The sequence below is a fragment of the Hemiscyllium ocellatum genome, chromosome 7 (genome assembly GCF_020745735.1).
Source record: "Hemiscyllium ocellatum isolate sHemOce1 chromosome 7, sHemOce1.pat.X.cur, whole genome shotgun sequence".
Lineage (NCBI taxonomy): Eukaryota > Metazoa > Chordata > Chondrichthyes > Orectolobiformes > Hemiscylliidae > Hemiscyllium > Hemiscyllium ocellatum.
In genome coordinates this window covers 71,096,430-71,123,240 of record NC_083407.1, presented here as the reverse complement: position 1 = coordinate 71,123,240, position 26,811 = coordinate 71,096,430, and the positions used below count along the sequence as shown (strand labels likewise).

The 26,811-nt window shown below is 41.6% G+C and overlaps 1 protein-coding gene and 1 non-coding gene across 6 annotated transcripts in view; one reads left to right on the top strand and one right to left on the bottom strand.

Moving 5' to 3' along the window:
- Positions 1–26,811, top strand: part of sestd1 (SEC14 and spectrin domains 1) — a 131,693-nt gene that overhangs the window by 29,672 nt on the left and 75,210 nt on the right. For all 5 annotated transcript variants that reach the window (XM_060827962.1, XM_060827961.1, XM_060827964.1 and 2 more), the window contains 2 exons: positions 12,138–12,246; positions 17,353–17,443. In XM_060827962.1, coding sequence (XP_060683945.1) covers positions 12,138–12,246; positions 17,353–17,443 — 200 coding nt within the window. The remainder of the gene's footprint in view (positions 1–12,137; positions 12,247–17,352; positions 17,444–26,811) is intronic.
- On the bottom strand, positions 13,556–13,628 carry trnam-cau (transfer RNA methionine (anticodon CAU)). The gene has a single exon. It is a non-coding gene; the product is annotated as a tRNA-Met (tRNA).

The window sequence follows — 26,811 nt, the reverse complement described above, 5'->3', positions numbered from 1 at the left end:
TCTAAAGAACAAAGAAAATTTACAGCCCAAGAACAGGCCCTTCAGCCCCCCCAAGCCTGAGCTGATCCAAGTCCACTGTCTAAACCTGTCGCCCAATTCCTAAGCATTTGTATCCCTCTGCTCCCCACCTATTCATGCATCTTAAACGAATGTTTTAGATTTAGATTTAAATTACTTAGTGAGGAAACAGGCTCTTCGGCCCAACAAATCCACACTGACCCACCAAAGCGCAACCCACCCAGACCTATTCCCCTACATTTACCCCTTCACCTAACACTACGGGCAATTTAGCATGGCCAATTCACCTAACCTGCACATTTTTGGACTGTGGGAGGAAACCGGAGCACCCGGAGAAAACCCATGCAGACACTGGGAGAATGTGCAAACTCCACACAGACAGTTGCCTGAGGTGGGAATTGAACCCAGGTCTGTGGCGCTGTGAGGCAGCAGTGCTAACCACTGAGCCCCTACCACCTCTACTGGCAATGTGTTTCAGATGCCCACCACCCTCTGTGTGAAGTACTTGCCGCATGTATCCCCCTTAAACTTTCCACCTCTACCTTGAAAGTGTGACCTCTCATTATTGAATCCTTCACCCGGGGAAAAAGCTTGTCTCTATCCACTCTGTCTATACCCGTCATGATTTTGTAAACCTTAATCAGGTCCACCCCCCCACACTCCTTTTTTCTAATGAAAACAAACCTAACCTACTCAACCTCTCTTCATAGCTAGCACCTTCCATACCAGGCAACATCCTTGTTAACCTTCTCTGCACCCTTTCCAAAACGTCTACATCCTTCGGTAATGTGGCGACCAGAACTATACACGGTATTCTAAATGCGGCCTAACCAATGTCTTGTACAATTTTAACATAACTTGCCAGCTCTTATACTCAATGTCCCATCCAATGAAGGCAAGCATACGATATGCCTTCTTGACCACTGTCTCCAGCTGTGCAGCAACCTTCAGGGTACAATGGACTTGCACTCTCAGATCTTTCTGCCCATCAACTTTTCCCAAGGCTCTTCCTTTCATTGTATAATTCACTCTAGAATTAGAGCAAATTGCCTAAATGCATCACTTCATATTTGTCTGGATTGAAAGCCATCTGCTATTTTTCCACCCAACTCTCCAGCCTATCTATATCCTCCTGTATTCTTTGACAGTCCCTTATGCTTTCTGCTACTCCACCAATCTTCATGTCATCTGCAAACTTGCTGATCATACCAACAGTGCCCTCTTCCAGATCACTTATGGATATCACCAACAATAGTGGCTCCAACACTGACCCCTGTGGAACACCACTGGTCACCTTTCTACATTTCGAGAAACCCCTTCAACTATTACTGTCTGTCTCCTGTTGCTCAACCAGTTCTTTATCCATCTAGCAAGAACACCCTGCACACCATGTGACTCACTTTCTCCATTAGTCTACCGTGGGGAACCTTATCAACTGCCTTACTAAAGTCCATGTATATGACATCAACTGCCCTTCCTTCATCTATCAACTTGACCACTTTCTCAAAGAACTCTATTAAGTTGGTAAGGCGTGATCTTCCCCACACAAAACCATGTTGCCTATCACTGATAAACCCATTCTTTTCGAAATATAAATAGATCCTATCCCTCAGTACCCTCTCCAGCAACTTCCACCACCGTCTTCAGACTCACTGGTCTGTAGTTACCCGGAATATCCCTATTACCATTCTTGTATAGGGGGACAACATGAGCAACCTTCCAGTCTTCCGGCACCTCACCTCATTTAAGGATGTCACAAAGATATCTGTCAGGGCCCGTTCTGTTCTTAGCTGCCTTATGTACGCTTCCTTTTTCCTCTTGGCTAGTCGTACAATTGCTTCTGTCATCAACGGTTCACAAATCTTGCCCTTCCTATCCTTTGCCTTCAATGGGACATGCCTATCTTGCACTACCATTAACCTATCTTTGAAAGCCTGCCACATATTAAATGTGGACTTCTCTTCAAATAGCCGCGTCCAATGCATATTTCCGAGCTCCTGCCTAATTTTGATAAACTGGGCCAAGGCCAATTATAATACTCTTCCCTTAGGACCATTCTCATCTTTATCTACGAGTATTCTAAAACTTACAGAATTGTGGTCACTGTTTCCAAAAGATCCCCCAACGCAACTTCTACCACCTGTCCTGGCTCATTCCCCAATACCAGGTCCAATATGGCCCCTTCCCTAGTTGGACTAATGACATACTGCTCTAGAAAACTCTCCTAAGTGCTTCTTACAAATTCTACCCCATCCAGACCTCTGACGCTAAGTGTATCCCAGTCAATGTTGGGAAAATTAAAATCTCCCATCACCACTACCCTATTGACAATAGACAATAGGTGCAGGAGTAGGCCATTCTGCCCTTCGAGCCAGCACCACCATTCATTATGATCATGGCTGATCATCCTCAATCAGTATCCTGTTCCTGCCTTATCCCCATAACCCTTGATTCCACTATCCTTCATAGCTCTATCCAACTCTTTCTTGAAAGTATCCAGAGACTTGGCCTCCATAGCCTTCTGGGGCAGAGCATTCCATATACCCACCACTATCTTGGTGAAGAACTTTCTCCTCAAGTCTGTTCTAAGTGGCCTACCCGTTATTTTTAAACTGTGTCATCTGGTTCGGGACTCACCCATCAGCGAAAACATGCTTCCTGCCTCCAGAGTGTCCAATCCTTTAAAAGTCTTATAAGTCTCAATCAGATCCCCTCTCAGCCTTCTAAACTCAAGCGTATACAAGCCCAGCCGCTCCAATCTTTCAGCATAAGATAGTCCTGTCATTCGGGGAATTGACCTTGTGAACCTACGCTGCACTCCCTCAATAGCCAGAATGTCTTTTCACAAATTTCGAGACCAAAATTGCGCACAATATTCCAGGTGTGGTCTCAACAGGGCCCTGTACAGCTGCAGAAGGACCTCTTTCCTTCTATACTCAATTCCTTTTGTTATGAAGGCCAGCAGCTTTCTTCACTGCCTGCTGTACTTGCATGCTTGCTTTCATTGACTGATGTATAAGAACACCTAGATCTCGTTGTACTGCCGCTTTACCTAACTTGACTCCATTTAGGTAGTAATCTGCCTTCCTGTTCTTGCCACCAAAGTGGATAACCACACATTTATCCACATTAAACTGCATCTGCCTTGCATCCATCCACTCACCTAGCCTGTCCAGGTCACCCTGTATTCTCCTAACTTCCTCCTCACATTTAACCCTGCCACCCAGCTTTGTGTCATCAGCAAATTTGCTAATATTAATACCTTCATATATATCATTAATGTACATTGTAAAAAGCTGCGTTCCCAGCACTGATCCCTGCAGCACACCATTGGTCATCGCTTGCCATTCCGAAAGGAAACCGTTTATCACTACTCTTTGTTTCCTGTCAGCCTACCAATTTTCAATCCATGTCAGTATTTTGCCCCGAATACCATGTGCCCTAATTTTGCTCACTAACCTCCTATGTGGGACTTTATCAAAGGCTTTCTGAAAGTCCAGGTATACAACATCCACTGGATCTCCCTTGTCCATCTTCAGAGTTACATCCTCAAAAATTTCCAGAAGATTAGTCAAGCATGATTTCCCCTTCATAAATCCATGCTGACTCTGACCTATCCTGTTACTGCTATCTAGATGTCGTAATTTTGTCCTTTATAATTGACTCCAGCATTTCTCCCACCACTGAGGTCAGACTAACTGGTCTATAATTCTCTGTTTTCTCTCTCCCTCCTTTCTTAAAGGTGGGACAACATTAGCCACCCTCCAATCCTCAGGAACTGATCCTGAATCTATAGAACATGGAAAATAATCACCAGTGCATCCACGATTTCTAGAGCCACCTCCTTCAGTACCCTGGGATGCAGACCATCAGGTCCCGGGGACTTATCAGCCTTCAGACCTAAGAGTCTCTCCAACACCATTTCCTGCCTAATATAAATTCCCTTCAGTTCAGGTCCTTCAGCCACGATTACATCTGGGAGATTGCTTGTGTCTTCCCTCTACATCTTTCCATAATCTGTTTACCTATTTGTTCTTCCACCTCATGCTCACTGTTGGGAGGCCTGTAATATAGCCAAACAATGTAACTGCACCGTTCTTATTTCTTAGTTCCACCCATAATGCCTCACTACCGAAGACCTCCATAGTGTCCTCCTTTAGCACAGCTGTGATATCATCCCTGACCAGCAATGCAACTCCACCCCCCTTTTACTTCCCTCCTTGTCCTGTCTGAAGTGTCTATGTCCTGGAACATTTAGTTGCCAATCATCATGCCCTTTCTTCAACCAAGTCTCTGTGATTGCAACGTCATACTCCCAGGCACCAATCCAAGCCCAAGTTCATCTGTCTTACACACTATCCTCCTTGCATTAAAGTAGATGCATTTCAGGCCACCAGTTCTTTTGCGTTCATCTGCTCTCTGCCTACTCTTTCCTTTATTAATGCTATCTTCATGATTTTTGCAGTCACCAGTCTCCACCTCGCTGCCTACTTGTTTTCTCTTCTGATTCCCAGACCCCTGCCACATTAGTTTAAAACCTCCCCAACATCAGTAGCAAAAACTCCCCCAAGGACATTGGTTCCGGTCCGGTTCAGATGTAGACCGTCCATTTTGTAAAAGCCCCACCTTCCCCAGAACCGATCCCAATGTCCAACAAATCTGAACCCCTCCCTCCTACACCACCCCTCAAGCCACGTATTCATCCTGCTTATTTTTCATTTCTACGCTGGCTAGCATGTGGCAATGGTAGTAATCCCATGATCACTACCTTTGAGGTCCTCCTCTTTAACTTCTCTCCTAGCTCCCTGAATTCTTCTTTCAGGACCTCATCTCATTTTCTACTTATCATTGGTGCTTATATGCATTAAGACAATTGGCTATTCACCATCCCCTTTTAGAATGCTCTGCAGCCGATCGGTGACATCCCTGACCCGAGCACCTGGGAGGCAGCATACCATCCGGGAGTCCTGTTTTCGGCCATAGAACGATCTATCTACTCCCCTTACAATAGAATCCCCTATGACTATGGCTCTACGGGTCTTTTTCCCGCCCTTCTGAACAGCAGTGCCCACCACAGTGCCATGATCTTGACAACTGATGCCCTCTCCTGGTGAGCCATCTTCCCCCCGCAGTATCCAAAGCGGTATACCTGTTTTGGAGGGAGATGACCGCAGGGGACACCCGCACTGCCTTCCTACTCTTGTTCTGTGTTTTGGTCATCCATTCATTATCTCACTCAGCAATTCTAACTTGCAGTGTGACCAGTTCACGAAACGAGCTATCCATGACCTCCTCAGCATCGCGGATGCTCCACAGTGAGTCCATCTGCAGCTCCAAAGTCATCATGTAGTCAAACAAGAGCTGCAGCTGGACACACTTCTTGCAAGTGTAAGAGTCAGGAATGTCAGACTCATTCCTGAGCTCCCACATCAAGCAAGAGGCACATGCTACAGGTCTGAGGTCCCCTGCCATTGTAAGCTTAACATTATACGAACGAACTAAAACCAAACGAGGCGCTTAAATATATGAAAAAGAAAGATAAAGAAAAAATAAAAACCCTACCTTACAGAGTCTTTTTCTTCTGGTTAGAGGAGGGGGGCAGGAGGGAGATACTCCACGTATAATATCTCTGGTTTAGCCACTGCCCAAATATAAATTAAGCCCTTACCTTCCCGGCAACCCTCGCTTAACCTCATCTTCTCTCCTCGCCATTCTGTCAAAATGGAGGTATGACTCCCGAGGTGGGAAGGCATAATCTCAAGGGGTTATCCATTTAACTCTGATGAGGTGGAATTTCTTCTGAGGGTAATGAATCTATGGAATTCCTGAACAGAAAAAGCTGGAGAAACTGGGTTGTTATGTACAGTCAAGGCTGAGACGGATGTGGTTTTAATCAGGAATGGAGTTGAGGATTATAGGGAACAGGTAGGAAAATGCAGATGAGGATAATACAATCAACTACGTTCTCATTGAATGGTGCAGCAAACTTGGTGGGCCGAATGGCGTACTTCTTTTGTGCTTTTTGGTCCTGTGAAATTCAAAAGCAGAATTTTATGGACCCCCTGCTGGTCAATTGCAGGTTTTGTTGGGCATAAAATTCCCTGGGTGAATTTCCTGTCATTTTGGTTTCTGAATGTAGGTTTGCTCACTGAGCTGGATGGTTCATTTTCAGACGTTTCGTTACCCTACTAGGTAACCTCTTCAGTGGGCCTCAGGCGAACCAATGCTGAAAATTCCTGCTTTCTGTTTCTATATCTGGGTTTCTTTGGTTTGGTGATGTTATTTCCTGTGGTGAAGTCACTTCCTGTTCCTTTTCTCAGTGGTGGTAGATGGGGTCTAACTTGATATAGTTTCAAGTCAGAATGGTATGCAATTTGGAGGAGAACTTGCAGGTATCTGTGTTCTGACGGTATCTGCTGCTTATGCCCTTTTAGGTTGTATAGGTCACAGGTTGGTAGCTGCATTTTAGCAGCATTGCTGAGCTATTGCAGAACATCTTGCAGATGGTCCACACCATTGTCATTATGCATCAGTGGTGAAGGGAATGCATGTTGATGCTAATTAAGTGAACTACTTTGTCTTCGATGGTGTCAAGCCTCTTGAGCATTTTTGGAGCTGCATTCATCTAGGCAGGAGGAGTGAGATGGAACATTCTCCAGGCTTCTGCTTTGTAGATAGTGGACAGGCACTGGAGGCACAGGAGGTGAGTTACCATAGTATTCTCAGCTTTTGACCTGCTCTTGTAGCCACAGAATTTATATGACTGATAAGTTCTGTTTCTAATCAATCGTAGACTTCAGAATAATACTAGTGGTATATTTATTGATACTAAATGAGTATTTTGCATCAGTATTTACTGTGGAAAAGGATCTGGAAGATACAGACTGTAGGGAAATAGATGGTGACATCTTGCAAAATGTCCAGATTACACAGGAGGAAGTGCTGGGTGTCTTGAAATGGTTAAAAGTGGATAAATCCCCAGGACCTGATCAGGTGTACCCGAGAACTCTGTGGGAAGCTAGAGAAGTGATTGCTGGGCCTCTTGCTGAGATAGTTGTATCATCGATAGTCACAGGTGAGGTGCCAGAAGACTGGAGATTGGCAAGTGTGGTGCAACTGTTTAAGATGGGCGGTAAGGACAAGCCAGGGAACTATAGGCAGGTGAGCCTAACCACAGTGATGGGCAAGTTGTTGGAGGGAATCTTGAGGGACAGGATGTACATGTATTTGGAAAGGCAAGGACTGATTAGGGATGGTCAACATGGCTTTGTGCGTGGGAAATCATGTCTCACAAACTTGGTTGAGTTTCTTGAAGAAGTAACAAAGAAGATTGATCAGGGCAGAGCAGTAGATGTGTTTTATACGGACTTCAGTAAGGCGTTCGACAAGATTCCTTCCCCATGGGAGACTGATTAGCAAGGTTAGATTTCACGGAATACAGGGAGAACTAGCCATTTGGATACAGAACTGGCTCAAAGGTAGAAGACAAAAGGTGGTGGTGGAGGGTTGTTTTTCAGACTGGAGGCCTGTGACCAGTGGAGTGCCACAAGGATCGGTACTGGGTCCTCTACTTTTTGTCATTTACATAAATGATTTGGATGCGAGCATAAGAGGTACAGTTAGTAAGTTTGCAGGTAACACCAAAATTGAAGGTGTAGTGGACAGCGTAGAGGGTTACCTCAGATTACAACAGGATCTTGACCAGATGGGCCAATGGGCTGGGAAATGACAGATGGAGTTTAATTCAGATAGATGTGAGGTGCTGCATTTTGGGAAAGCAAATCTTAGCAGGACTTATACACTTAATGGTAAGGTCCTAGGGAGTGTTGCTGAACAAAGAGACCTTGGAGTGCAGGTTCATAGCTCCTTGAAAGTGGAGTCACAGGTAGATAGGATAGTGAAGAAGGCGTTTGGTATGCTTTCCTTTATTGGTCAGAGTATTGAGTGCAGGAGTTGGGAGCTCATGATGCGGCTGTACAGGACATTGGTTAGGCCACTGTTGGAATATTGCGTGCAATTCTGGTCTCCTTCCTATCGGGAAGATGTTGTGAATCATGAAAGGGTTCAGAAAAGATCTACGAGGATGTTGCCAAGTTGGAGGATTTGAGTTATAGAGAGAGGCTGAACAGGCTGGGGCTGTTTTCCCTGGAGTGTCGGAGGCTGAGGGGTGACCTTTATAGAGGTTTACAAAATTATGAGGGGCATGGATAGGGTAAATAGACAAATTCTTTTCCGTGGGGTCAGGGAGTCCAGAACTCGAGGGCATAAGTTTAGGGTGAGAGGGGAAAGATATAAAAGAGACCTAAGGGGCAACTTTTTCATGCAGTGTGGTACATGCATGGAATGAGCTGCCAGAGGATGTGGTGGAGGCTGGTACAATTGCAATATTTAAGAGGCATTTGGATGGGTATATGAATAGGAAGGATTTGGAGGGAAATGGGCCAGGTGCTGGCAGGTGGGACTAGATTGGGTTGAGATATCTGGTCGGCATGGACGAATTGGACCGAAGGGTCTGTTTCCATGCTGTACATCTCTATGACTCTATATCATTGAATGTCGAGGAGTGATAGTTAGATTCTCTCATTGGAGACAATCATTGACTGGTACTTGTGTGGCGCAGTGACTTGTCACTTATCAACCTTATCTGTACACTTCACTTATCAGGATGGTTCATGTGTGGTATGAATGTCCTGAGGAAGTGGTGGGTGTAGGTAAAATTGCAGCATTTAAAAGACATTTGGATTGGTAGACGGATAGGAATGGTTTTGAAGGATATGGGCCAGGAGCAGGCAGGTGGGACTAGTTTACTTCGGGATTATGTTCGGCGTGGAATGGTTGGACCAAATTATTTGTTTACATGCTGTATGACTCAATGTCTCTGTCTCTGTGTGTGCTTGAAATGCCATAGCATACTAGGTTGTGGGCCAAGTGGTAGAAAGTGTGATTAGAATAGATAGATGGTTGATAACCAGCCCAGACATGATGGTTTAAAAAGCCCTTTTCTGTGCTGTGTAAACTCTTACTTCCTGTAACCTGAGCCTGCAGTTGCCCGGGTCCTGGTACCTATGAACCTTTTCTATCTGAAGTACAGCAGAGATGCTGAACGTCGTGCAATTATCATTGAGCATCTACACATTAGATTACTTACAGTGTGGAAACAGGCCCTTCGGCCCAACAAGTCCACACCGACCCGCCGAAGCGCAACCCACCCATACCCCTACATTTACCCCTTACCTAACACTACGGGCAATTTAGCATGGCCAATTCACCTGACCCCGCACATCTTTGTGACTGTGGGAGGAAACCGGAGCACCCGGAGGAAACCCACGCAGACACGGGGAGAATGTGCAAACTCCACACAGTCAGTCACCTGAGGCGGGAATTGAACCCAGGTCCCTGGTGCTGTGAGGCAGCAGTGCTAACCACTGTGCCACCGTGCCGCCCTTCTGACCTTATGATGGAAAGAAGGTCAGCGATAAAGCAGATGAAGATGGTTGGACCTATTTTGAGGAATTCCTGCAGTGATGGCCTCGGGCTGACATGCTGGACCTCCAACAAACATTGCCACCTTCCTTTGTGCAGTGTGACTGTCTCGTAGAGGCTTTTACCCTGATTCCCGTTGACTCAAGTTTTGCTGAGGCCTCTTGATGCCACATGTGGTTACATGCACCTTTTTGATTCCCAAGACAGTCACTCACTGATTCTCAGCACCTTTTGTCCACTTTTGGACCAAGCTACAATGAGGTCAGGAGCCAAGTACCCTTGGTGGAATCTAAATTAAATGTCAGCAGATTATTCCTTTTGTATGTTCAACCTGATATATTGATGGATCCCTTCCATCCCTCTGCTGACAATGGAGAGTAGGCTGATTGGCTGGTGGTTTGACCCTTTTGGATTTTTCCTGCTTTTTGTGCCTCGGACCAATTTTCCATGTAAACATTTGCATACTGGAGTATTGTTTCTAATGAGTCTGACCAGCCAGTGGGACAGGATATGCCTAGGTTTGGGAAATGGCAGTGGTAGTGTCTGAGACATTGTATGCAAGTTATGATTCTGAGAGTATGACTGTGACAGGCTGATGCTTAACTAGTCTTTGGGATAACTGTCTCAATTTTGGCACAAGCCCACAAATTAGGAAGGAACACATCACAGTGTCGACATGATTGTGTTTACACTTGTTTCGGATGCCTAGGTCAGTGCCATGTCGACCGAGTTCCCAAATTGAACTAATAACAGCTGCCTGCATTTGGCCGAAATCCCTCCAAATCTTTCCTATTCGTGTACTTATCCCAAGTGTCTTTTAAACATTGCAACTGTACCTGCATCCACCACTTCCTTCGGCAGTTCATTTCATATATGAACCACTTTCTGTGCAAAAATGTGGTCCATCTTTTTTCAATCTTTCTCTTCTCACCTTAAAACATGCCCCCTAGTTTTGAACTCCCCCACCTTGGGGCCAAGAACTTTGCCCTTTACCTTGTCTATGCCCTTAATGATTTTATAAACCTCTACAAGATCGCCCCTAAACCTCCTATGCTCCAGTGAAACAAGTACCAGCCTTTTCACTTCTTTTTAAACTCAGACCCTCCTTTCCTGGCAACATCCTGGTAAACCTTTACTGAACCCTCTCCAGTTTGATAACAATCTTCCATTAACAGGGTGACCAGAACTGCAACACAGTACTCCAGAAGAGTCTCACCAATGTCTTGTACAATTTCAATATGACATACCAACTCAATATTGAAAGGTCTGAGCAGTGAAGGCAAGCATGCTAAATATCTTCTTAACCACCCTGTGATGCAAACTTCAAAGAATTATATACCTGAACCCCCTAGGACTCTTTGTTCTATAACACTACCAAGAGCCCTACCATTAGTTATATAAGTCCTGCCCTTGTTTGTTGTATCACAATGCAATACCTTGCATTCATCCAAGTTAAACTCCATCTGCCACTCTTCAGCCCGTTGACACAGTTGATAAAGATCTCTTTCTAATCTCAAATAACCTTCTTCACTTGTCAGCTATACATTACCATTAATTTTGGTGTCATCTGCATACTTGCTAACCATACCTCCTGTATTCTCATCCAAATTATTTATATAAATGACAATCAAATGTGAACTCAGTACCAATCTCTGTGCAATCCTGCTGACCACAGGCCTCCAGTCCAAAAACAACCCTCTACAACCACCTTCTGTCCGCTGCTGTAAAGTTTTGTATCCAATTGGCAAGCTCGCAGTAATGCTTATGTGAAGCACCCTGGAACATTTCATTACACCAAAGGCACTAAGTTGATTACACATTGATAGAATATGCTACCGTGTGCTGATTGAAAATATTTGTTTGTTCTGGTGGAGAATTTGTTTATAATTTGATAAAATGGGATAAATTTAGAGCAACTCCATTCCCAGTGGAAGTATTTCTATAAAGGGAGATATTAATCTTCAAGATAAAGTGATAAGTTTAGAAACAAAAAGAGAATATGTGTGGACATGAATATCAGATCAGCTGTGGTTCTACTGAATGGTGGTGCAGGCTCACTCCAGTTCCTGTTTCTTGTGGTCTTATGCTTTCCAGCGCTTGACTTATAGCGACTATGACATTTCAAGAGCTTATTCGGTACTTTTAAAGGTTGTGAGGTTTCCTGGCTTTCCAGATTCTCACCAGACCAGGCAGTGCATTCCAGATTCCCATCATGCTCTGGTGAAAAAAACTTTTCTTAAACCCCATCTAAACCTGCCTTTCACCTTAAAATTGTGACCCCCTTTGATATTGAGCCTTCACCTAAGAGGGACACCTGCTTTCTGTCCTCTGTGCTGCTAATAATCTTATATTCCTTGGGCCATATCAGCCTTCTTTGTGCCAAAGAAAACAGCTGAGCTTATCCAGCCTCTCTTCATAGTTAAACTGCTCCATCCTGGCAATATCTTGACGAATCTTCTCTGTACCTATTCCAGTAGAGTTGGTGACCAGAACCGCAAACAACTGCATACCACACCCTTAATTCATCTAATTACCTATAACACTTGCTTCCAAAACTTTTTGTTCCATGGTTATAATATGTTTTTCTGATTGATTTACAATCGTAATTTGCTGACAAAACCTATTTCCTTTTTTAGGTGGCAAAGACAGAAGAAGTGGCCTTATCCTGACAATCCCATTATGTTCAGAGCAAACAAACATGGATGAGCTAAGTGTCACTTTGGATTACTTGCTCAGCATTCCAAGGTGATTTTTCTTTCATGTATTCTAGCTGTGTTTGAAAGAAAATGCTATTATGTTTGTACAAACTTTTGTATAATCTGCACATTTGTGTCACTAATTGCAAATAAGCTTGCTTTGTCAGAGCGTGGAGATTGTTTTGTGATAAGTCACATGTCTCGTGAAATGCATTTTTTAAGTTATCGCAAGTTTCATAGTATGAGCACTGTGAAATGAATTGAACTGTGGGGATTTTCTTGTGATAAATGGTTTGCTTGTGTTTAATCAAGGGCTGATGATAATAAGTGTTATTCATCAGAGACCCAATATTTTATCCTTATTCGTCCTGTTAACCTTTCTTGCATATTTGTCAATTGTACATGGGTTTTTGCTATTGAAATTTAAAACTAAATTGAAAGCAGACTTTTGAATTCTTTGTTACAAAGAAAACTCAATTTTTACTTCAACTATACTTCTGTGTTTATGTCCAGAGACACACACAATTGCCAACTAAAGCAAATGTGTGGCATAAAATAGTGTGGAAAATTGTGTGTTAATGAAAGAAATGTGCAATTATCCTGATCCCAAATTTCTTTCATCATTAGCCCCTGTCTGTTGACCTCTCATCTCACTTCATGTTAGAATTGTGTCTCCAAGCTATAAGGCTATGAATTTGTTGTAATTAAGCTGGTCAGAACTTTTTTTTTATTAACCTATTTTTCTAATCAACCTGTTCAGAAATGTTGTTATACCCTTCTGGATCAGGTAGAACTTGAACCCAGGCCTTTCTGATCCAGGGGCAGACTGCTGATGAGTAATGTAACTATCATCTTCCAAGACAGCCACGGCTCTTGGCTGGTGCTTCAGATAACTGGAAGGGAATCCAGCTTTGGTACAATTGGCAAATATCACTGATACAACAGTGCTGCCAACTGGTCAAGCTTACTCAATGTGGCATGCATCCTGTGAATCCCCGTATGTAGTTCTTGTGTGCACTTGAACTGTTGCATACAGTTTTTTTTAGATTACTTACAGTGTGGAAACAGGCCCTTCGGCCCAACAAGTCCACACCGACCCGCCGAAGCGGCAACCCACCCATACCCCTACATATACCCCTTACCTAACACTACGGGCAATTTAGCATAGCCAATTCACCTGACCCGCACATCTTTGGACTGTGGGAGGAAACCGGAGCACCCGGAGGAAACCCACACAGACACGGGGAGAACGTGCAAACTCCACACAGTCAGTCGCCTGAGGCGGGAATTGAACCCAGGTCCCTGGCGCTGTGAGGCAGCAGTGCTAACCACTGTGCCACCGTGCCGCCCAAACCTTGTGCCCCGTGTGAGGATCGAACTCACGACCTTCAGATTATGAGACTGACGCGCTACCTACTGCGCTAACGAGGCTCTAACGAGGCAGTTGTCCATGAAGTAAGCCACATGCACACTATGGAGGAATTTGTGGACTTGAGCCTTGAGTTATGATCGCACACGTGTTGGCTAGATTCTTGACTGAGTATTCTATCAGGAAACCTTAACATGTGGAAGCTTATCTGTTGTTGCTCGTCGAAAAGCAGAACCTCATGTGAACCTTTTTAACTGTGCCCAGCTCTGCAGATTGCATCCATCTGGGAACTTACCTACATTTCTCAAGCAGATAGCTGAGGACATTGTAGAGGCATTGATGGATACAGTGTGGGAAAATGTGAGGCTGTGAACTTGGGTAGGAAGAATAGAGGTTGAAATTGTTTTTAAACAGGAAATCTGAAGCACAAAAGGGACGTGGGAGACCTAGTTCACATGTTTCTTAAGGTTCAGTTGGCAATTAAGAAAGCAAATGCAAAGTTACCATTCAATTCTAGAGGGCTAAAATACAAAAGCAAAAAAAAATTATTGAGGCTGTATAAGGCTTAGAACATTGTGAGCAGTTTTTGTCCCCACTTGTAAGGAAGAATGTGCTGGTGTTGGAGAGGTTCCAGAGGAAGTTTGCAAGAATTATCCTGGGGATAAAATGTATGTCATATGAGGAGCGGTTGAGGACTTTGAATCTGCACTCAATGGAGTTTAAAAGAATGAGAGGCAATGATTGATTGAAAATTAAGAATACTCAGAGGCCTGGATAGAGTGGACATGAAGAGGGTTGCTGTGGACATGTTGGGCCAAATGGCCTGTTTCCACACTGCAGGGATTCTATGATTCTATTCTTCACTAGCAGGAGAGACTAGGACTTGAGTGCAAAGGTTCAGCATGTAAAGACCCCTTTAGAACTAAGATAGGGAGGAATTTCTTCAGAGCATGGTTTATCTGCGGAACTCATTGTCATGGGGGCTGTGTCACAGGTTCATGTTGGTAATGGGCTCGAGGGTTATATGGAGAAGACAGGAGAATGGAGTTGAGAAACGTATCAGATATGAGTGAATGGCAGTGCAGACTGACAGTGCCGAATGGCCTAATTCTGCTCTAGGTCTCATGGTCTTATGGTGTGCAAATAACTAGTCAACAGCAAAGAACTGAAAGGAATTGGAAGAAAACATCCCTTCAACTCCTGAGGTCTAGACTGGTGTGAGTGAACTGGTTCCCAGATTTTCTTTTCCCCTTTCCACCTTAATATGCATGTCTTGTCTGTCTCTGTGTATCTGTTTGTGAAGGAGGGGATTTAAAAAGTGTGAAGTTTAAACTATAGAGAGTTCTAAGTTCCAATTCATGTATGCTAGTTACCATTCGTTAAAGACAATCAGTTTGTAATAGCATTATTTTCATGTCACGTACAAAAACCTGGTGATTGTCTTCTTTTAACCTGAGTTTGTTGTCTAGTAAATTGGGAACTTTGGCTACTTTCTCTAAACTTTTAACTACTTGTGATAATTTGGGGAACAATAGGACTTGATCTATTGTGCAGTCTCCCTAGTGGATCATAACAAGTATTCATTTTTCTTGTTTGTTTTTGTTCAGGTTTGTATAGTAAGATTCTTGTGGGAAATGGGAAAAAGATTGTTTTAAAACCAAGGACTGGAGAAGGAATTGTATACTTCTGAAGACAGGTTACTGGAACTCATTGTGAGTTGCATTTACACTGTTGCTTTGGAAAGAAGAGAGATAAGATGGCATACATGGGCATGTATGTGCAGAGTGAGATTCAGTAGGCAACAGATTGCTGATTGGTTAGTGCAGTTGTGACCAGTTGTAGATACCAGAGTTCATCAACTTGATGATAGTGTTCTGATTTGATCCTGGACAAGTGAACAGCTGATATGTATGAGAGCAGAAGGTTTCCAGACTAAAAGAAGCAGGATCCGCCTCTATATCTTTGCAGCAAAATAACTCATGCTTAGAGTCAGTCACTTATTCTCTCTGACTATTTGCTATAAGGTGTTGCCTATAACCAGCGACCTTGAAACTGAACAATGAAACTCATCTTGCTACTCATCTTTCTTTCTTTAAGATGATATTTGACTCCCACCTTAAAATATTTTATGCCTCAAATATAATTAAATATTCTAATATGTGCTAAGGAGCATTATGAAGTGAAATTGGACACTAGATGACATAAGAAATGTTAAGGCACCTCTCTTTATCTAGTCTGTGTGTGAGTTTGGGGTTATAATCAAAGAAGATTGGGTTTAAATCATAGATCATAATTAGATTATACAGTAACTTTATCAAAGCTGAATTATAAAGTATTAATAATAAATTGTTTTTTTAATTAAACTATAAACTTGGTTCTGAATCTGTTAATCATAAAGAATATTTAGGAGCAATTGGGTAATTTTGGAGGGTCATTGAATTTTCTAATTTCATTATGTTGTGAATCCAGTGATAGCAAGGTTGATTTACTTTGTCTTACTGTCCACTTTTTGGAATGATCCAATCTTTCTCTAATTATATCCTTTAATATTTTAGGATGCAGTCCATCAGTTCCAGTTCCAGGGGACATTTTGGTCTTTAGCTCCATTTGTTTCCCAAAATGTTGTCCCTTGATTATTTAGTATTGTTAGAATGTTAATAATGTCTTTGACTGTGAAGATTAATGCAAAACATTTATTCAACTCCTATGCCATTTCCTGGTTCCCCATTATTACTTTCCTAGCTTTATTCTCGAAGTTCTCTTTGACAAATCTCTTCTTTTTCCTGCATTTAAAAAGGCTTTTGCAGTCAATGTTGATATTACTTGCCTCAAAGTTTATTTTCTCCCACCTTTTTATTATTTTTTGGTTATCTTTTGTTTGTTTTTAAAACTTCCCAATCCTCTAGTTTCTGGCTAATCTTTGTCACATTGTATGTTTTTTTTTAATCTGATGCTACCATTAACTAACCTGGATAACCATATTTGGCTATCCCCTTCCGAGAATCTTACACCCTCACTGAAGTATGTCTTTTAATGAGCCATGAATGATTTTCTTAAACATTTGCCATTGTTTCTGACTGGTCTTTGCTGCTAAACTCCTTCCAGTCCACTCCAGCCAGTTCTGTCCTCATTCCTTTGTACTCCCATCACTTTTCATCTCTGCACAGCACTGTGATGTAATCCAAGACATCTGCCTATTGATGAACGCCATAGAATTATAAATTGGTAAGAGGAAGTTGCTCGTTAATTTTACCAGCAAGTTGAGTTGTCTTCTATGCTTCTTTACAATGTTTTTGAGCTGTAAAAATCTGGATCTCTGACCTCAATGAGCTTGAAGAATTTGGTAAAATCTATTAAAGAACTTGTACCTGTAAAATAGTTGAATTCATTTTAAGATAAATACAAAGGGTAGATCATAAAGATGATTTGTTAGGACTAACTTGGAACCTTAAATTTTATGATTGATCAATGGGCTGCATCTAGTACCTAATTGCTTGTTGAGTTGAAAGCCTTTTTTATTTCTGTACGTTTAAAACTCAGGCCTTGTTCTTCGAATTTTATTTATGTGTATGCGTTCTTCTTGGGCAGTTTTTGAACAATTTCCAGAATTGGTTTTTGCAAGAAATTTTTGTAATTGTTACACATGTTACGGGTTAATTAAAAAATATATTGAAGCCCTTGCAAACCTTTCAGAATATAACCTATGGTTTTTTTTTTCTAGGCCTACAAATATTGATATTTTTCTGTTTGACTTCAGTGTTCAAGTTGATGTTTTGCTTTTTGCAGCGATAAGTGTAAAGCCAGAGGTTTTACTGTTATTGTGGATGGCCGGAAATCTCAGTGGAATGTAGTGAAGACCGTTGTACTGATGCTGCAGGTAAAGTTTCCTCACAACTAATAGGTATGCATGTAACTCAATTCAAGTCTTTTCTAGTTTTATTCATTTCCATTAATATATAATCAATGGTACAAAGGACATCTTGCTATTTCCCTCAAGTACTAATAGCTCCTGAAGAGCACCTTCTGAAGAAAGCATTGCAAAGAAATTGGATATCTGAATATTTGACAAATTGTGGAAAGTTTTATAAAGATTGAACTTCTTTTTAACCTAACACATTTTTAATTATATTTTACTCTTTTCAGCTTATTGAAAACATACAAATTAGATTACAATGTGAAATTCATATAAATGCTTCCTCTCTTTTAATAGAGTTGTATAAACAGAAGAGAGACTTACTTGCTTTTGGAGTGAAGTGCTAATATATTGGGCCAAGACTTACATATTTGGCACTTGTCCCTTACTGCTGGGAAACTTTGAGTAGTATGAGTCCTTGGCTACTTAGTATCTGCAACTATTTGCTAAAATTCCACCTCCCAATTACTTTTTAACATTCAACTTTATGCAGATTTAGAACCAAGTGAAGCTTTAGTGTTTATGAAGTTACAGAATTATGTTTAAATTTGTCAGATCCATTGTCTGTTGCAGTGAGGGAATTAGTAAAATTGCGGTAACCACAAGTTCATTATGTGCACATAAGTAGCCATGCTTCATTAGTCATCTGAACTGTAATGCCAAGAAAATTAACCACATGATGGTAAGTCCAGTGGATTAAATTGATGGTTTCTGTTAAGTAAATTGTTTTTGTAGAAAGATATGATCAGTCTTCCAGGCAGTTTGTTTGGCTACAAAATGTTTTATGCTCCTGGGCTCCATCAGATTTAAGCAGAGCAACAAAGGCCACTTCTATGTGTTCTCATCTTATGTTGTCAATGCAGAGGAAACTCGATTATCCAAAATACCAATTATCTGGAAATCGGATTATCCAAAGGAGATCCCGAGGTCCCGATAGAAACATTACATCCAAGACATGTTTCTAACAGTGATCATTTCTTTTGTTTACAGTGATTAAACAGGCACCATCTCCAAATGACTGACCTCCTGCCCTCTCACTCTCCCCACACTTTCCCTGGAGTTCTATACAGGGGTGTACCCTAACCTCTCTCTCTCTCGCTCTCTCTCGCTCTCTCTCGCTCTCTCTCTCTCGCTCTCTCTCGCTCTCTCTCTCTCGCTCTCTCTCTCTCTCGCTCTCTCTCTCTCTCGCTCTCTCTCTCTCTCGCTCGCTCTCGCTCTCGCTCGCTCTCGCTCTCGCTCGCTCTCGCTCTCTCTCTCTCTCGCTCTCTCTCTCACACCCCCCCCACAACCTTCCCAGGAATAATCTCTCCAACATGTTTGCCTGTACAGGGCAAACATGGAACATGTCAAAAATTTGCAGTAAAAAGGTGTGTGTGTGTGTGTGTGTGTGTGTGTGTGTACGCACGCTATTTGGAGACTTAGCCCACAGAGGAAGCAGCAGCCTTCTTGGTGTGCAGACCGGATGCCCCAGAGAGGGGCTAGGAGTGGAAAGCGGTGGTGGTGGCCATGGGTTCATGCGCTTTATGTTGGGGGCGGGGGGGGAAGTGGGAGTTGGACTGGGTTGCAGGGGGCAGGGTGGGACGGGGTGGGGCAGGGTTGGACTGGGTTGGGGGTTGGGGGTGGGGGCCAGTGACGAGAGGGAGACGGAGTCTCGCGTGCTGTGTGCTGTTGCAGTTTCCTGGACGGGGAGCAGACTTTAAAACTCCAAGCCCCAGAGGAAAGGCATTTAATCGATTTTCCGAATAATCGATTATCCGAATGAAATAGTGCCCGCCCATCTCGTTCAGATAATCGAGTTTCCACTGTATCTACTAATGAGCATATTAAGGATTTGAACCCAAATCTTTGATATTATATGTCTGAGTTGGTGCAAATCACATCTAGTTTCTGGCTTCTGGGGAGCAAAAATAATAAACATTCTAACTGATGACACGTTTAAAATAATTTTGTAGTTTAGGATGAGTAAAAATTTAAAGTAGCGCAATAAACTTAATTTTATTGTATTAACTTGCAACTCAATGAAACAGAAATGCTTAGTACAAATGTTGCTAACTCTTGGCATCACTTCAGTTAGAATGACAACCTAACATCAAAAAATAAACTTTAACGTTTTTCTTGAGGCTAAACGGCGGCATAGTGGTTAGCACTGCTGCCTCACAGTGCCAGAGACCGGGTTCAGTTCCTGCCTCTGGCAACTGTGTGTGGAGTTTGCACATTCTCCCCATGTCTGCGTGGGTTTCCTCTGGGTGCTCCAGTTTCCTCCCACAGTCACAAACATATGCAGGTCAGGTGAATTCGCCATACTAACTTGCCCGTAGTGTTAGGTAAATGTCGGGGAATGGGTCTGGGTGGGTTGCTCTTCGGAGGGTCAATGTGAACTTGTTGGGCCAAAAGGCTTGTTTCCACATTGTAAGTAATCTGAAATCTATCTAAACATAATGAAGTTCTCCTCCCTAAGAAAAGTAATTTACAACTTAAAGGATAGCATTTATAGAAAACAGAGCATTTATTGGTTGATAATTAAGTTTTCTGAAAAACCAGCAGAAGGATTCACTTTTACTCCTTTAGTCCCCTGTGATGTACCCTATATTTCTTTTGCTCCTCCTCACCTCTCTTAGCATAACTATTTTTCATTTAACACTTTTTGCCCTAACCTAATCTGAGCACCTGGGTCTTTTTCTCCATTTCATTGCTGCATCTGGCTGCTTCCCTTATAAGTGCCATTAATTTCCTGACCTGTGCCAATTGCTGCTGCTTTTCCTATTCTGAATGCCAGTGGATTTCCTCCTCTTGCCAACTGTGATCCTACTTCATGCTCTATGACTTTCTCCATCCTATTTTTTTTGCTGCATCTAAGTGTCCTTAAGCACTGATGAAAATCTATTCTACTATATTACTACAAGATTTGGGATCCATCCTAAACTTCTTATTTTCTGTTTCTTCTTTCATCCTTCCAAGTTCACTTCCTGATATCTTGCGTTCATCACACCCTGGTATCTCCAGATCTTGAAATTTTTCTTCCAGGTTTTCCTTTGCAGTGCTTCTAAATATAAACAGCACATTCCAGTCCAACTCTCCTAAAGTTCTGTGTTTACTTCAGGTCATGCAAAAGAGGTTGGATGACAGGGAAAACTTTTTCTGACCTTTATTGTTGATGTTTTCGAGGATGTTTTTAGAAATTATTGCAGGAGAAAAGATTTGGATTTCACGATTCTCCTCATTCTGGACAATGCATCACAAGCCATCCTCTCACCATTGGTGAGCTTTCTGAAAACATCAAAGTGCTATTTCTACCTTTTGAACACAACCTCTCTCATTCACCAGGGTGCAATAGCAGCTTTTAAAGCTTATTATTTAAGATGCACATTCAGGAAGCTGCTTGCAGCTACTGAGGGCGATAATGAGGACGGTGTTCTTCAATTTTGGAAGAGTTTTAACATTAAGAATGCCATTGACATCATTGTGGAGGCCTGGGGCGATGTCAGTAAGGACTGCTTGCCTGCAATTTGGCAGAAGCTTCTCCCGGGTTTTCTTCATGATTTTAAAGGTGTTGAACAGCCAGAGGAGCTTCCAGCAATCAGAAAATATTGTGTTGCTGTAGCAAAGCAAGTTAGATTTGAAGAAGTGGAGACGGATCTACAACAACTTGTTTCTGTGGGGGAAATTCAAGCTCGAGATGAAGTCCAGGCTGCAGCACCATGAGAACTTTCCACTTCTCTTTTGCCTTCTATCCTGAGGGAAGTCGTGAAGCAGTTGCAGCTCTTAGAAGATAACGACTACAATGCAGAACACAGCAGGATAGCAGTTTGTGATATAAAGTTTTATCTAACACCTTATGAGCAGCTTCTTCATGAAAGAAGAAAGATACAAAGCAGCAAAAACGAAATGCCTTTTTTAAGCCAACCTCCCCCGAAGAAACCGTTTGAGAACAATGAGCCCATCCACTTGTGGATTAAATATTTTCTGTCTTCATAACCCTGCACCCAGAACTGCACCTGAAAATAATGATGCTGATGATGACCCTCAGCCCTGTCTTAATACAGTACTGTAAATTAGCAAACTCAGAAATCCCTAAAAGTGTTACATTTTAATGAATTAATACAATACATTTATGATTTTAATATTTACTTAGACCATTCTATTGTTTATGTTCAGCTAATTACTATTTTTGTTTTGGTTTTTATTTTTGGTGGTTCTACTCAACCCTGTTTTTTCCCAAAGGCTCTGTTATTTCTATTGCATGAGTTTCTATGACATGAGGTCACACGAGAACGCAACTACTGCATTATAGCAGAACAGCTTGTACTGTAAAAATGTAGAATTCCAATTCAACTAATGCTACCCTGAAATAGCACTTGCAAATCATATGACTATAAGATGTAGGAGCCGAAATTAGGCCATTCAGCCCATTGGGTTTGCTGTGCCATTCAATCACGGTTAATAAGTTTCTCAGTCCCATTCTCCTGCTTTCTTTCTGTAACCCTTGATTCCCTTGACAATCAAGAACCTATCTATCTCCATCATAAATATTCTCAATAACCTGGCCTCCACAGCCTTCTATGGCAGTGAATTCTATAGATTCACCATTCTCTGGGTGAAGAAGTTTCTCTGTTCTAAAAGGCCTTTCTTTATTCCAAGGCTGTGCCCTCGGGTTCTGGTCTCTCCAACCAGTGGGAACATCTTCCAAATATCCACTCTGTCCAGTCCATTCAGTATTCTGTAAGTTTCTATAAACCTCAGACCTCAGTTTCTGCACCTGCTATTTTCCTCTTTCCTCACTGTCAGTCTTGTGCCAGTACTCCCTTCTAGATCCCTTTTTGGTGATTTTGATATTCCAGTACAATTGTTACCTTGTTCTCTCATATTCCTCTGAACCAAATTCCTCAAAATACTGCTTTCCTTTTGCTCTCAAGACTAGGTCCACCATTGATTTTTTTAAATTTGAAATTGATTTATTGAGTTGCAGTTGTGGAGTGACTTCAAAGAGTGCCCCTATCAATGGAAGAATCTGTATTACTTTAAGGAATTTTCAGTAACCTCAAGAACTGGTATCAAGTTCAATTGTATTGAGATTTTTGGATGGTTGTAATTGTCTAAGTGGCAGTGGAGTAAATCTCGTTATGAGTTATCATTGTTGTCCACTACTCCAACACCACGTTCATTTGGCCTACTTGTGACTCTTAAATGCTCTCTGAAATGGCCAAACAAGTACTCAGTTCAAGGTTATTAGGGACAGACCGTAAATGCTGGACTTTCCAATGATTTCACATGTGGGAATTAAGGAAAATACGAGTTGTTTCAAAGCCATGCTCCATCTGACTTGGAAATATATTGCTGTTCCTTCACTGGTGGTTCAAAATCCTGGAATATCCTACATGAAATCCTTTGGGCTATAAATGTTGGCTGTTCCAATGTTCTTTATTTGTGAATAATTTTTTTTAAAATCCATGTAAAAAGAAAGAAGGCTAAAGCTTTACAAAATTTTTGTTCAACTTCAGTTAGTATAATACACTCAATTCAGGTTTTCAGAAGAATCTCAAGATCTGGGACGAGATACGAAGGAGAGTAACCAGGATAATACTAGTTGTATAGACAGTTTGGAGAAGCTGAGTTGTCCTTCTTGAGCAGAACTAATTGAGATATTCAAGGTGATGAGTTTTGATAGAGCAAGCAGGGTGGAACAGTTTCCCCTGGCAAGTAACGTTCCCTCCTGTCAGCCTGACTGTTCTGCTGGAACACATTCATTGTCATGCAGCTGTATAACATCTGTTGCATGCAAGGACCTTGGAAGTCCATGTGGGCGGAAGAAAAATCAGTTGGAGTGTTGCTGGCAAATGGCTGGATTGTAGATTTAATATGTTACAAGAAATTATTGGAAAATGTGGAGAAAATACTTTACATGAGTGCAGTTTATATCAAGAATGTGCAACGTGAAAAGTTATAGTCCTAGCGATTTACAGCATGAAAACAGACCTTTCTGTCCAACCCATCCATGCCAGCTAGATATCCCAATCCAATCTAGTCCCACCTGCCAGCACCTGGCCCATATCCCTCCAAACCCTTCCTATTCATATACCCATCCTAATGCCTCTTAAATGTTGCAATTGTACCAGCCTCCACCATTTCCTCTGGCAGCTCATTCCATACACGTACCACCCTCTGCATGAAAATATTGCCCCTTAGGTCTGTTTTATATCTTTCTCCTCTCACCCTAAACCTATGCCCTCTAGTTCTGGACTCCCCGACCCCAGGGAAAAGACTTTGCCTATTTACCATATCCATGCCCTTCATAATTTTGTAAACCTCTATAAGGTCACCCCTCAACCTCCGACGTTCCAGGGAAGAAGGTTGGGTTTATTTTCAGTTCTTTGGTGTTGTGGATCAGACTAAATCCCCTCAAAATATATTAAGATAGCCTCAATCCTAACTTTGTCTTATGTTAAAAGTAAGTGTAAGGCGTGGTGTTCAAAATGCAATTCAATTGGTCAAACTACTCAACTTTAAGCAAAACACATTTTACATTATAGTTAAAATGCAGAGGAATCTTGATTATCTGAGCAACATGGGCAGGGATTATTTTGTCAGATAATTGAATGTTCAGATAATCGAATGCCAGCTAACGTAGTTTAGCCAAGCATTGGGACCTTGCGATCTTACCAGATAATCCGAAATTTGAATAATTGAATGCCGGATAATCAAGGTCACACTGTAAAGACAAAATTAAAATTAAAAAAACTGATTTAATTATAACTCGATTGGAATGCTTAACAAAATAATACATATATTAACTGCAACTAATTAACAGTTTCAGAAGAGTAACCTCCCATAAACATCACCTTGGCAAAGACAAATCCATCAAAATAGATTGTCTCACATGCAATTCTAACAGCAGGAGGAGAACTGCAGCTTTTAACTGTAATAGTGAGAAGAATAAGAACTTCCATATCCAGATTCAATACTCCAGCAATTGCAGAAAGATAAAACTGAAAATCCTGGTTCTGTGGAAGCTTGCACCCACCTATTCAGGCTGCTTCTATTGTTCTCACGTTTCAAAAGAAAAATCCCCAAGACCTCAAAACTATTTACTGGCTTTGAGCAGACCACTCTGCACCTCTGTCTCAACTTTTCTTCATTTCAAAACAAATGACAAAATGCACCTATTAAAGTCATAATATCGTCATAGTGGAGAAGAACTTGAGTATGAGATTAAATTGGACCAGCACAATGTGACAAATGGCGGTCTTATTTACTGTGAGATTCCATGAATGTATCACTTTACTTTGAAACTGATGACTTGATCAATTCCAACATTCTGCTGCAATTGCAACATGACATTCTTAATGTTTCAAGTATGTACCAAGGCAAAAATAAACAGCATTTAAATCTACTCTAATTGTTTATGCACTGCACATGTCACTATAGAAGATGTATTGCATTGTGGATCAGCTACAGTAAATTCATACCAGGAAGCATCAATGTCAATTTATTCTGGTAAATTTAGGGAATAATATTACATCTGATTACATGTCATTGTAAGGCAGAAAATGAGCTGTATGTTAAAATAAGCTGCATTATTTCAACTGTTTCATAGCACATTACTTGTTATCAAATTTGTCTCATTTTGGAGGTATTTGCATGTTGAGGTACTATTTTGAGCAAACCAATTGGTTGTCATTCATGTATAAAGCTTGAACATGAATATTACAGGAGAACTGAGCCAACGTTATAGTTGAGGCTTAATCTGCCCTCACTAACATCCATGCACATACACAAGTCAACAATGAACAAGCGAAGGACTGTAATGAACAGTGCAGAAGTAGAACTTTTTTTCTTTGATTTCACAACCACGAGGAGAACCATTGACTAAGGAGAGAATCCAAGATCCAGACATGAGTCCTAATCTAAAATCTTACATCATGATCTTCTGGCAGAACCTCCATAATCACATTCCATGTGTGACTTGCATTTTCACTCCTATGAATTAGAATTAGGTGTCATTATCATGTGTACTCACGAACAGGAGTGTAGTGAAAAGTGTGGAAAGTTGCCACCTCAGAAGTTGCCCCTGCTACCACTGCAAGCCCTTTTATTTTGTACTCAGTAATTGGATAAATGTTAGTAAAGATGTCCTGTGCAATGATTAACGAGGCATAAAATAGTGGCTCGGAATCTATTACCTTCCAGAAGAAATGAAGGATAAAATTGCCAATTGTTATTGAGTTATGTGACCAAGAGTTATGTGCTTGCCTGAGAAGATGTGTGTTCAAACATTATTAATCATTCCTCTATTCAGTCTTTAGGATTTTCTTGAGGAAATCTGGCATCTAAAACCTGCCATTTGAGAGTCTTCAATATTCATTTGTAACAATGTCACCAAAGGTTATTTACTTATTCTACAAACTAGCCCTGAAGCCCTGGCGTCTGAATTTAGACTGCTGCAGACAGGGGCTTTTGGTTTCTGATGATCACCGTTAGATAAGGCATTGCACTGATTAATATGTTCCAGTGACATGAAGATGGCTGCAGTACAACTGCCTAGCATAAGGTCCTGAGAGTTGAGAGCAGATGTAGGTCATTCGGCCCATCGGGTTCACTCCTGTATCATATGGCCTTTTGGTCTTATGGTAGGCAGGTTTACTCTGGCCATCTTTATGTCATCGGATAACTGCAATCAGTTTATTCCCTGCCTAGTTTCCTTCATCCTCACTGGGATATATCTTTGCTGTGGGTCATAAACTATGTTTTTAAAAATCTGTCATGGTCATTATTCATCAATCATCTTTTCTGCTAAATCCCTTTTCTCAATCACTCCCATCAACTCTGCCATCATTCCCATGTAATTACTTTTATTTCAGTTTAGCACAGTTTCTAACCCAAGTTTCTCACTCTGAGACTGCACACTAAATTCTACCACATTATGATCACTATTTCAGAAGGAATCTTTTATTCTGAGACAATTTATGAAACACATTTATTACACATTATCAGATTCAAAATAGCTGGTTGGATCCACAACATATTGATCTAAGAAACTGTCCTAAATGGAACAGAAGACCACTGTATGAATTGTTCCTTATGGCTTGCTCTGCCAATCTGACTATTCCAATCTACATGAAGACTGAAGTTGCTGATGATTAATGTACTGCCTTTGTTCCATGCCCTCATTATCTCATCTTTTATTGTCTGACCCACTGTACTGTCAGGGAGCCTGTGGCCTACTCTCACGGGTGTCATCTTTCTCTTTTTATTTCTTACCTGGAACTTGAAACCTTCCCTCCTGGCTCAGAAGTAGGAACACTACCACTGCATCACCAACACCCCCAAACATTTTC